The 12,821-nt window shown below is 38.1% G+C and overlaps 1 protein-coding gene across 1 annotated transcript; it reads right to left on the bottom strand.

Annotated features, from left to right (window-relative positions):
* Window positions 1-781: 781 nt before the first annotated feature.
* On the bottom strand, window positions 782-12,738 carry PMS2 (PMS1 homolog 2, mismatch repair system component). Its single transcript, XM_048321183.1, has 15 exons — window positions 12,642-12,738; window positions 12,262-12,401; window positions 11,605-11,691; window positions 10,384-10,486; window positions 9,531-9,714; window positions 8,890-9,057; window positions 7,490-7,587; window positions 7,082-7,181; window positions 6,738-6,822; window positions 6,186-6,338; window positions 4,280-5,171; window positions 3,272-3,439; window positions 2,699-2,799; window positions 1,594-1,763; window positions 782-1,211 (listed from the first exon to the last, which is right to left on the bottom strand). The coding sequence occupies exons 1-15, from the start codon at window positions 12,659-12,661 to the stop codon at window positions 1,068-1,070; spliced, it is 2,613 nt and encodes an 870-aa protein (XP_048177140.1). The 5' UTR covers window positions 12,662-12,738; the 3' UTR covers window positions 782-1,067.
* Between the last annotated feature and the right edge of the window lie 83 nt (window positions 12,739-12,821).

The following is a 12,821-nucleotide window of genomic DNA, read 5'->3' as shown; positions in this document are numbered from 1 at the left end:
CCGTAGCCATGACAACGCCGCCGCGGGCCCAGGGCCCCGCCGGGCCGGTTCCCACCCGGGCAGAGCAGGACTGCGGAATCGCGGCTCCGCACGCAACACGAACAATTGGTTGAAGGTTCTTGGCCATAGCCGTGCCGGGTAGCATGGGCACGCTCAGCCACGCTGCTCCGAGAAGCGGCATGGACGGCTTTGAGCACTGGAGGAACAGCAGCAGCATCACGGCCACCCCTCCATCAGCAGCAAATGGAGTGTGAAGAGAACATAACCCATAAACACAGGTCCTACAGAACTGGAAGAGCTTAGCCAATTTACCAATTTAATGGTTTCTGATTCAAAAAGCCCGTTTTCTAACTATTTTGATTGTACTGAGATAGAATTTGGGCTGACCTGACTGGCAAGACATTCATTGTCAGAAAAGGAATCCCTGTTCTTGAAAAACGGTTTGGAATTCGGAAGGGAACAATGCTAATTAAAAGTAAAGATGCTAGACGAATTATTCTATTCAAGCCTTAAACATAGATACCAGTAAATTAATCATGAAATGAAATATTAAAGCTCTAAGTCATTATCTAATGAAACCCAACTTTGGTATAAGCAAAAAAAAAAAAAAAATTTTAACTTCTGTATCATTTTCATTTTCTTTAAAATTGTGATAGACATGATGTATAAACACAGAAAGCTAATATTTGTTTTATGGCACTCCTAGGTACTTATATTCACATGCCACTTCATGTTAAGAATCAGTGTATTTGCTGTAAATGAGGTTCACCTACTCCTGATCTTTATATATAAACATATTTATTTTATAAAAGTTTTGACTGCTGCTCAGATAAGTACAACACACAGTAAAATGCAGAAAGAGAGGAGTTATTTACATGAATTCCAGGATGTTTGTGTTGATGACTCAACAGGGATAATGAGGAAACCCTGCTGAATGCCTTCAAGTGCTACTGTTTCCAGCTCTGAAGACTGGCTAAAATTTTTTTAGTCAAAATAAGAGAGTCACGATAAAAGCTCAAAATATTGCCAAGAATTAAAAATAAAAATGTTAATAAACAGACACTGACTTATTCTGGTGAAATCAAGTCTAAACTGACTATGTGTCTCATAGTAGGCCTTCCATGGGGGCAGTTCCAGGGATGCTCAATCTCACCCATATGGGTGATCAGTTTTCTCATTTCCTGCACATTCAGTGCAGTTCCAATCATCACCTGCAAGTAAAGGAAAAAAAATGAATTATTTCCTTTTTCCGTTTGCCAGCTGACACGAACCAGAGCAGTACTTCAGCTACTACAGGAAATAAATTAAATAAAAGGCATTAAAAGCAAAAAAACCTACCAGACAACCAAAAGACAAAACACAGCTAACACAATCTTCATAAATGACTTAGTTTGGAACAAAATGAAAAACTACCAGAAATTGTCCCCAAATTCTACTAGATAAACATGAGGAACAGATGGAAGGATATCAGCTGTTGACACTCAGCAGTAAATAAACCTGCCCTGCAATACACATACAGATACAGCCACCCACACTGCATCAGGAAACGTGGTATTTATTTGTTTGAACACAAATATCCAGCACAGGACTTACAGACTTTCGGCAAGCTCGAGAAGCAAACATCTGCCGGACCCTGGAGGGCCTACACATCACTCCAGGGCAGTCACTCAACATGAAGATCAGCTCATCTATGTCCTGTGGACCAAAAGTCCAGTTTTTGCTTGTTGGCAACGATACCAATTTAACTCTTTGAGTTACAGGAGCTGGAAGGTTTGCAGCGATAATAAAGAAGCAGAGAAATACAGGAAATTACTTTTTCTTGAGAGAAAAACTGAGAAACTACCTTAAAACGTTAATATGATGTGATGTGTGTATATACCAATGCTTAAATTGAATCTTTTGACGGATGTAATTAACTAACCAAAGTGGTAACTATGGCAGACGCCCTTTTGACATTAACAAAAAAATTGTTTGCAAACTTAAAAGCAGGAAGATCTACTTTCTGACAAACCCTTCAATTCCAAAGAACAATTGGTTTGTGAAACTATTTTGAGTTTATGTGACTACAAAATCACTAAGGATTTATGATAGTAAGAGATTGATAATTAATAGCATTTTAGACCAAAAAAACCCTGGGATATTCTGGAATGAAGACTATGGAAAAAATGTGTAGTGACTTCCCAGATAGCACAGTGGTACCTCACTGCATTTTCATTATCCTCACTGTAAAAGGGAAACAATAAGGAGCTTGCAGGTTCCAAAATTTGCTCAAAAGAACAAAGCAAGTCAGTACTAAAACCATAAGGAAACCAAAGAATATCAGTTACTAATGGTATCTATTTATTTTAAATTACTACATTTACTGCATGCCTGCATTTATCCCTGCAAGTGTACTAATAAAACAAAAGGATTTTAATGTGACATATCCAGAAAATGCACATCCAGTCATATAGCCAAAGAGTGACTCCAAAGAGTCTTCAAAAACTTCTGTAAAAAGCTGGAGAGACAAATAATCTACAACATTCTGTTAAATCATGCAGAGAGACCACAGAATTGTAAGTCTTAAAAAACAAATATCCCATATACAATAATGCATCTTATCTCAAAGTTTCTGATAACACCCAAGGGAATTTTTGCATAATGAATAAGATTAAACCTTTGAACTCTTTTACTTCCAGCAATTCTGGTCCCAACTCACCATTTTCATTTATGAAAAAATCAAATCCATTTTTTCTGAATATCTCCAGGTTTTCAATCAATACAGTTTCATTTACTGCTGTTAAATTGAGATTTTGAGGCCTGAAAGAGAGAAAAAGATGGTGTTGCACAGCTACACAGTGCAGAGCACTTAAAACAGATTTCAGAAGCAACCTAGAGATACTTAATAGAGAGCTCTGTGGTAAAACTTTTCACTTTGCTTTTTTAAAAAAATCTCACTACTGAACAGTTACTTCCAAGCATTACTCAGCAGAATAAAGTTGGGCAGCATTCCTTGTTGCAGGAACAGCTTCCAATATCCTACCTAATTGTGGGTTGCTATGAAAGCCCACTGGGAAATCTGTTTGCAGATTTGCTGCATAGCTACAACTGCATCCATGGAATTGATGTTTCATGTGAGGATTGACTCTTTGAAACACAGAATATAAAAACCACTTTAGTCTCAAGTGTTCTGAACATGTGAAATGCTACATAAATATAAATCATAGATATCCTTCTGAAACACCAAATTAATTTAAAAAAATGTTATTGTTAAAAAACTGAAAATACTTACACTATCAGCTTCTGACCTTGGAGAACAGTGTGTTGTTGCAACATCTCAAAGTTGTATTTCTCATCAGTGGCATGTTGGTCAATTATGAAAAGATCAGAATTCAACTTTGCTATTATAAACCCTAAATTGAACTGGCCAATGATTTCCATTTTTGCAAACATTTCTTTACTGTATACAAAAAATATAAAGAGATTACAAATTACACCATATCAGTTACCATGTAAAACTTAAAAACCTCTTTTTCTCCCCTGCAGAACACACTTTATATTTAAAAAAAAAGAAAATCTCATTTAAGCAGGATATAAATGCAAAAATAAATTACAGTTATTGAGAATCTCTCACTGACTGATGAGGCCATTACTAGCAGAACACAATCCATCATTAAGACAGGACTTGTTCAGGATTCCCCCATTTGTGATAATAAAATTAGAAGCAGGCAATATGGCAATAGTCCAAGTAAGTAACACTGAAGATGGCATCACGGTTTTGAAGGCAGCTGACATATTTGCCTTCTTTTCCCGAGTAGAAGACTTTAGAAGACTTTCCTAACATTTTTTTTTAATCCAAATACTAACAAATCACAGACTTTTACTGTCTGCTGACCACCTGAATTTAACTTATTTTTCCAGGTAAGTCTCACCAAATTTCATTCACACAAGGGAGAAATATGAGCTATGCAGTCTTTTCAGTGCATTGTTATCTGTTGTGAAATTTGGTGTTTCTCTGACTGCACTGCAATTTACAGGGCTGATCTAAGCCAAATCTATGATGGTTGTGGCCTTTTTAGTGTCTTTTTCCGTATTCTTTTGCAATTAGTTCAAGTAGCTGCTCTGTCAGCAAAATAACTCATCAAACAAACTTTTTAGTGACATTAAATAAAAAACAGACCCAAAACTAACAGGTACATGTAAGTCTCCTGCCCACCTCCCAAGAAAGTCTTATATTCTTCCTCAACTAATTTTATTAGCTGATGAACAAAATATATCAAGCAAGTGAAAGCAGAAATACCTGATCTCTTTTCTTAATTCATCTTCTGCTATTTTATTGTCCCCAGGACTAATTTTTGCTTTAAATCTTCTGTAATTTTCAGTTTCTGTATTTTTCTGTTGTTGTTGTATTACCTTTTTTACCTTTTCTGCCAAAACCTTCATAGAGAATTCAAGAGGCACAATTTTCTTTTTAACTTCCACCAGTACATCAACAGTAGTGTTCTTCACTTCAGGATATTTACCTGCCTTGGAATCATCTGCTTCACTTTTAAAGTTTCTGCTTTTAAAACGTTTTACTCTTGGGGAGCAACTACTGGGTTCTTGAGAGAACTCATTTTGATTGGTCCAGTCATTCACTTGATCTAACTTGGGTTCAGTGCCCAAGACCTGAACATCACAGTCCAGTGACTTCTTACTACATCCAGCAGTTTTAAGACATTCCTTCTGAATCTGTTCTTCCGTGCTACAGAATTCTTCTTTAGAATTAATTGCACTTTCACTATTGATGCAGCTTCCAGCTTCTGGTGTACTACATCCAGCATCTGACTCAGAAATGCTACAGAATCCAGAATCTGCATTATCTTCTAATTTTCTCGACTGTCTCCTTGGAATTGACACCCTTGAGTCAAACTTAGGACAACTCTCAGCCTCCTTAGTCAAGACAGCCTTTTGGATCTTTACAGTACTCCCAGTGGTATTGAGCAACCTTTGTCTAGGGGAACTGTGCTGCTGTTTTACCTTTTTAGAGCCTTGAAAATTACTTTCTGTTCCTTGATGGAGAGAGAACGACTCCCTTAATCTGGCAAGAGTCATTATTCTTTTGCCTTCACCACTTGGATTTTCAGTCTCAGAGTCAGACAGCATTTCTGCCTGAGGCTTTTCTGTCTCTTCAGGAAGTGTCTTCAAGTTGCCTAATGAAATCAGAATACGGAGTTTTTCAAGACTCTAAGTTAGCCGGAAACATGAATTAAATGATGTGCTTTAACAAAGAGAATGAAAAGAGGTAGAAAAATAGCAAACTGCCCAAAGGAGCCCTGAAGCTTCAGACAATGAATATGGGGCTGAAATGCACTAATAACAAACACAGAAACAGGTACATCTTGAAGCCACTTAATGGTACTACTAAGAATGAATTTGTAGTCTCTTTTTAAATTGGAGCAGTAATGAGTCCAATCAGCACAATTATTTATATTATCAAAAGAGTTTAATGGCAGAGCGACAATGAAAAGTGAATTGCTCTTACACTTCATGGTCACTATAAAATTCCACTGACAAAGTGTTAAGGAGCTGGCACAATAGGCACTTAGGGTATATGGGATTTGCAGGTCATTAGAGGACTTCAACCTCACCAACTGCCAGTCACACATGGATTTTACTAAAGGTTAATTTAAAATAACAGAGAGAATCAGGCTACAACAGATTCTGTATGTCAGCAAAAAGGAAAATTAGAAAGGGCTCAGTTAATGAAAGGAAGAGGATGAGATGATCTTAACTCAGGAAAGCGATTTTGAAAGACTATACAGTCACAAGAGAATCATCAATTTCTGTAGATGTCATACAAGAATCAAAGTTTAAAATCCAATAAACTCATATTTAATTTTCATATTTTGTTTATGACCCCTTAACCATTATTTCTCAAAGACATTTTCATACAAAAACATAGATCTCTTTCAGTATCTTGGGGGAAATCTTTTGCAAGCATTATCAATTAATTTTGTGTTAATTTTTTCCTCATAAAGTTGACTGTAAATCCTGCTGTGTTGGCATGCGTAATTTCCATAACAATCACTTAATAACTTAGGGTCCTTCTTAATTTTTGTTTAAATTTTTTTTTCATTTCTTCTTTGGGTTTTTAAAACCACTTTTTTCCATCTTCAATTCCCTGCCATATATCATACTCAAAACTTCCACATTTTGCGTCCTACCTGCAATGTCCAGAAGTTTCTGATTGACATTCAGTTTGTTAACATCACTACCAAACATTTCCATCAGAGAAGTCTTTAGAATTGCTAATAAAAACTTTTCCTCCTGAAGTAAAATTTGCCTTTTGTCAGGAGTTACATTGATATCAACACACTCTGGGAAAAAAAAAGAAAAGAAAAATATTACTGCTTTACAAATAAAATTAAATGCTATTGCCCAGAATTAGTTCTGGTTTGTTTTCTATTTTGTCTGCAAATCAGATTTAACTGTCTCAACATTCCAGCAAACAAAAACATGACACTAGTTTTCTTGTATTTAAGCTGACCTCTTCCTCATCAATAAGACCTTACTTTTGAATATAGAAAAAGTGTAGGGGAAAAACAGTGGAACCACAGCTAGACCTTCTTTCTCCCTCACCAACTGAGCATTCAAAAATCCCCAGAGTGCAGGAAGTCATGCAGATGAAAATTACAATATTCTCTAAATAAAAGCATCATTGAAGAGTAAATTGTAATAGCCTTTACTGAAGTTACTAAAAATTATTCAGAACATACCAGAATCTACCCCAATGTTAAGGACAACAAATGGATACTGGTGTTTATTGTGTAAGTGATAAACTTCATTCACAATCTTGACAACCTGCAAAAAAAGTGAAAAACAGTAAACTTCAATACTATTATCTTCTATTTTGCACCAGTGTATATTAATTAATGTACTAAAACATAGATTGTATGATTGAGCTCTTGTTCACACAAATAGACACAACTAAGACTGAAGCTTGAGACACAGGAACTTGTACCACCAAGAAACAAACATGCACATGAGCTGCTAATCCTGAGGTTTTCAGAGAATATTGAACAAGTTAGTGGGGGTGATGATAGAAAAAGAAACCCCTCACCTTTGCTGGATCACAGGGACGTTGGTTGATAAAGAAGAACTGTCTGTCTGTCGCACTCCTTCCAACACCGTGATCACAACGAGAAATGAAGCCAGTAATACTGTTGGATAAATAATGGAAGAGTAAGGTAAAATGGATAAGAAAAGCATGTTTAAAGGGAAAGTATTTTATAAGGGGCTTAAGGAAACACTATTATACAGCATCAGTGAAAATGAATATACACATTTCCTCTCCCAATTTCTTATCTGACAAAGACTACTACAAAACTACATCCCAATATGTACCATGCTGTTCTTGGCTCTTTTTAATACTATAAACCACAACTTTTTATTTCTTTTACTTTTTCTTTTCAATTTTGGTTTATGGTAAAATGCCACAGGCAACAGTGGTTTGTACTTGTCTAATTACCTATACAGATTTTGTGGCATGTCAGCAGAGTTGAGTCCATATTCTTCACAGACAGCTTCACTAGGAGGAAGCTGAACAAAAGGAATAAGGCTCTGCAACTGAAAAAAAAAAAAAATAAGGGAAGGAACTGAAACATCAAACCTACACAGATTTTTCCCTTCATTTTATTGTCATTTATTAGCCTTAAAATTTGAGAAAATGGTGGGTTTTGGCTAACCAAGATAAATACTAAAATATCAAAACCTAGTAGAAGACAACAGCACTGTTCACTGAGAAACAGAACAACGCCTTTAATAAAGGCTGTTCTCATCCTTTGATATCACAACCTGTGCCTTAGTTATTTCACAGACCCTTACTTTAAATGTACACAGACAGAACAACAAAATAATTGACAGTTTGACATACATATGACCTAAACAAGTTTTATGCTAAAACAACAGGCAAAAAGAGTAATAGAAATTTCTTTTGAAAGGACAACAAAACTATTTTAAAATGTGTTATTTGAATCACAAGCTCCCTAAGAACAGTTATGTTTACCACAAACATTTTCCCAGTTGTGCCACTATTATTTTTCTGCCATTAGAGCAGCCTCTATGAATTTAAGTATTCAATATTAAAAAACAGGCTATAAGCTAAACATTCTATTCAGATAACACTCAATTTTTAGCTGTGCTTGGTGCCACGTGGCAAGACAAAGTTACATCTTCCATCTCATCTTTCAGCCACAGCATGAACAGGCTTTGAGATCTCTGCATGGGCACTGTGGAGGGAAAAAGTGTTCATCAACAGCCAGCAGCTGTCAACCACTCAATATTTCTGATGATTGCAACATACAGTTGTAGGGAAGATGCTTTGGAGCTTTCTTTCATCTCTGCTCTCATCTAGAGGATAACAATTATTTTTATAGCTATTCCTTAGGAAGCATCACAATCTACAGCTTTATAGGGGCTGACTGCAATCCCATTTAAAGGCTAACCAGAACACCAATAAAACTTAGTTTCATAGGAGGAGCTTGAAAAAGCTGGATTGTGCTGGTTTGGACATGGATGCACCTCAGTCTTCTGTTCTCCAGCTAAGATTTTCACATCACATCATTTAAAAGATTTTTTAAATTGCTTGTTGTTGTGACATACAGCCCGTTTGCTGGTACAACAGCTCTTAAAACTGGTTTCAGAGAGATATTAAGCCATAACCCCATCTCCTAAATAATTTCTCTTCCATAAAACGTCTCTGAGCAGATCCAGGACTTTCAGAGGAAGCCGTGGAGGCTGCGGTGTTTCTCCTCTGTCAGCCTGTAGGGTGTACTGCAGGCCAACACTCCATCCTCCCACACTTTATTAGACATTAAAAACCTCTCTATCCAGCTACATTGTCTCTCTTTTCGATAATAAAAGCAATACCTGTTTTTGTCCAAATACTGCTCCAATGTTCTCCTTTAAACTGGGACTTCCAGCAGTGGATATCACACAGCTTTTTTTCCCTTGGCCAATTTGATTAGTGCAGTTAATCCGCACTCCTTTGGAAATAATACAGTAGGCCTGCAACAGCTGGACCATTTTTGCATATTCCTATTAGAAGAAAGTTCATATTTATACAAAATGTCTCTTTTTAAAACATATATGTATACACAAAGCATTCAATATCTGCAGGTAACAAGTGGCGGGGGGAGTTTTATAGTTCTTAAAGTCTTTACCAACTAAATTAAAATACATATATATGAAAAATAGTACTTTAAAAATAAACAGGATGTTTACAAGACTGATATTTTAGCCACAACACAGCAGTCCCTGGTTTTAAAATACACATTAGTGATCATGATAAGGATTCTTTTCAAAACCTTAAAATCTGAAAATGTACCTTTAAACCCAAATATTGCAAAGCATAAAAGAAAAGCACACAAGAAGACTTCTTATTTGATTAAGATGTAAGACAGGCATGAACAAGTCTGTAATCAATATATTCTACAGAGAACTGAATTCATTCAGCAGTGAATAAATTCTGGGGTATGACACTCCTTTGAATTGAGGATTTCTGGCATTACCTTTTTGATGTTTCTCTGAAACTCTTTATGCCGCACTGGTAACGTATAAAACAACTGCTGGATGCTGACAGTTGTTCCCTGCTGTCGTGGGAAAGGAGTCTTCTGAGTAATTTTGCCATTGTGATCAAACACCAAACGAGTCCCAACCTTTGCTGACTTATGACAGGTAAAAATGGTAACATCACTAACAGGAGGAAAGAGGCAACAGAATTATTCACTGAGCATTGTATTACCTATTCCTCACGACAATCAGCATAGAAACTACAGCAATACTATTAACTTAATTAAAACAACTCTCCACCATAAACAACTAAGAACCTGCTCTTCAGAGTAGTGTAACATTTTCCTAGCTACAATACAAACATTCTTATTTGTATCCCTTTGATTCCTTTCTTATAAAATTCAATGTTAAAATCTAGTTTTGTTGAACACTACATTCCTCATTTTAATAGATACCACAGCACTGTGTACAAAAGCTGATTTAAAACGTATAGTTGGTCTGAAAGAAATTTAAGTACAGTTTTAATGAGTTACAGCCTAACAATCAGCACTTAAATATTACACTGCTTTACATCAGAGGATCAAATACTCACGCAAATACACACTCCCACCCTGTAAAGATCTGCACACTGAAGTAACGCTAAATTTTGTACATAAAATGACCAATTAGGTGCTTAGGATCATTGAATAATTTTGGTTGGAAAGGACTCAGGATGTTGTGCAACCTACTGCTCAAAATTGACCTAACAGTAAGGAACTGGAAGCCTCATTTTATCAATAAGGATAAACTGAAAGGGTGTCGTGTTTTTGTGCATACAGTAACTTTCTACTACTAACAAATAATATTAATTACCTTAATGCACACAGTGAACTCAAAGCTTCACCTCGAAACCCAAATGTTTCAACATGTATTAGATCAGAAAAATCTTGTATCTTTGATGTATAATGTTTCAGAGCTGGAAAAAGATATTTCAAATACATATTTCACTTCAAAGTGACACTGGTCTACGCAAGTAGATTTTGTATGCATGTCAAGAAGCAAAAAACCTTCTGTATTATTCATTGCACTTTACATAACGATTAAAGACAAAATACTGCTAGCTTTCCCTTTTTCCTATAAACAAAATCTCTTTAATATCCTCAGATGCACTTGTTATTCCACACTTACACCACAGATTCATTCAGCATTATTGGTATAAGCACTACAAGATGCCTCAGAGCAGGACACAGTACCTGTCTCTGCTGCTGCTGTACCTGTCACAGATCTTGCCCTGCCAGAAAACAGTTGCAGCCTGTGCTGAGCACGGTGGACAGAGGACAGGCATAAGCCCAGTCCCCCACAACAGCTGAGGAGGACTCAATCCCCACCATCAGTTCAGCACCAGCCACCAGGTAACAAACTGACCTAGCAGCAGCACCCCTGGACTTTCACTGTCCTGGAACAGCAGCAGAGTGAGTTTCTGATGTACCAATAATGTACACTGAACACCAAAGTTACTGAGTAATAACCTAAGGTGGAAAGATTCCTAGCTGTTATATCAAAAAATAAATGCCAGTATTCCTGTTGCAGTGGCCAGTTAGATTCTTCAGATGGTATTGTTTCTGCTCCCACTTTGTGCAATCTAAAACTGGCAAATGGAAGTTAGACAGTAAATGCAACATCAGCTTCCTTTCAGCAAATACTCAAGCTTACAATTCACCTTCCCAAAGCAGTCACTTACACACAGCTCAATTCCTTCAACAATGATCAATGATTAAACGAGAATTAATCCACATTAACATTTATAGAATTTTCTCCTCTGTGATTATTTGTATTGCTCGTGGCACTTCAATAAGCAATGAAACCAAAGACTATTTCTGAGTTACAGGAACTGTAACTACAAGAGCACTACAGAACACCAGCCTAGTGTTGCTCAAGTCTCGCAGATCACACATGCATTATATAAAAGCCAAGTATGCATTAAATATGATTAAACTTAGGAAATTTGCTTTTTTAAAAAGAGTGGTTTTCTTATTGAAAACCCACTTTCAAAATGCCCAAATATAAATTACAAAAAAAAAAAAATCAACTTACTCAAGCCTTCAAAGTTTTCCTCTTCCACTCCACCTCCATTATCTGAAACTTCTATCAGATCTGCTCCATGATCTTTAAGTTTTATATCTACAAAATTGAGTTGTAAAGTATTTTAATTCTTTATGTCCACACATGGTGGTTGGTATCAATTTTTCACTTGAAGTCAATTTTTCAAGTAACAGCTTTCCATGTCAAAATTGAACAAACAAATCCCGATAGCTGTCAAAAGTTAGGTCAATCTAATTCAAACTGGTCTGTAGTTCCATGTAGTTAAGCTTCACTGAACTTCTGCCTGAACAGAAGTTTTCCCAATTATCCCAAGCCACCATCCTGGGAGCTATGGAAACCAGCCCTGCCTTTACCCTGTGCTAGCCTAAGGCCAGCTGGCACAGCCTGATCACCACTGTTGTACAGCCCACATACTTTTTTAGTGGCCAAAAGGGCTAGAAATTAAATAACACAATCTCACATGCTACTAGGAATGCAGCTAGAGCCTGGAAATCAGCATTTTTATTAACCTAAGATGTAAGATCACTGCAACCATGCTTGGCCCTAACAGAAAATACAAGCCCAGATTTGTTAACATGCACTCGGTTTTGAGGAAAAAGACGTGCTTTAGAAATCTATGAAAAGTTATGAAAATGGAGGAAGAGTTACCGATGTTGGTAGCTCCGGCATCCAGGCTGTTTTCCACCAGCTCCTTCACGGCAGTGCCGAGGTTCAGCACAACCTGCCCCGAGCAGATGCGATGGACAGACCCGCGGTCGATGGGCCGGATGGCCCCGGCGGGCTGCGGGCTGGGGAGAGAGGGACAGCAAACCAGGGCGGTGAGAGAGGGCAGCAAACCCCACTCAGGCTCCACCAAGACAGCCGTAAGGGGAGCCAGGAACTGAGGGGAAGCCGGAACCGCGACGGCGACAGAGGCACGGCCCGTGCGAGGAGCACGGCTCCCGCGAGGGGAGCAAAGCGGCCTGGGCGGGGGGTGCGAAGGCCGGGGCCAGGGCCGGTGCCGGTGCCGGATCGGAGCACACACTCACCAGGGCGCAGCCGCCTCCATCGGGGCGGGACGCGCCGCGCTCTTCTCAGGCTCCCGCCCCGCTCCGCCAGCGCCGGGAGCGGCCGGAGCGCGCCCGCCCCGCACCGCCTGCGCTCCCCGGCCCGACGGCTCAGCCCCGCCCACTGCCCTGTGGGGGTCAACCCTGGCCAATGGCAGAAGG

The sequence above is a fragment of the Corvus hawaiiensis genome, chromosome 16 (genome assembly GCF_020740725.1).
Source record: "Corvus hawaiiensis isolate bCorHaw1 chromosome 16, bCorHaw1.pri.cur, whole genome shotgun sequence".
NCBI classification, from domain to species: domain Eukaryota; kingdom Metazoa; phylum Chordata; class Aves; order Passeriformes; family Corvidae; genus Corvus; species Corvus hawaiiensis.
The sequence above is the reverse complement of the archived record's forward strand: the minus strand, read 5'-3'. Positions and strand labels throughout refer to the sequence as shown.

Bases quoted from the DNA above. Each gene is read 5' to 3' on its own strand.
- PMS2 (XM_048321183.1), bottom strand. From the start codon at position 12,661: ATGGAGGCGGCTGCGCCCTG. The intron at 9,058-9,530 runs GTAATGCCAGAA...TTCTTCTAATAG, and splicing joins TTCAGAGAAACATCAAAAAG to GAATATGCAAAAATGGTCCA. The intron at 7,588-8,889 runs GTATTGCTTTTA...TTTTTTTTTCAG, and splicing joins CAGTATTTGGACAAAAACAG to TTGCAGAGCCTTATTCCTTT.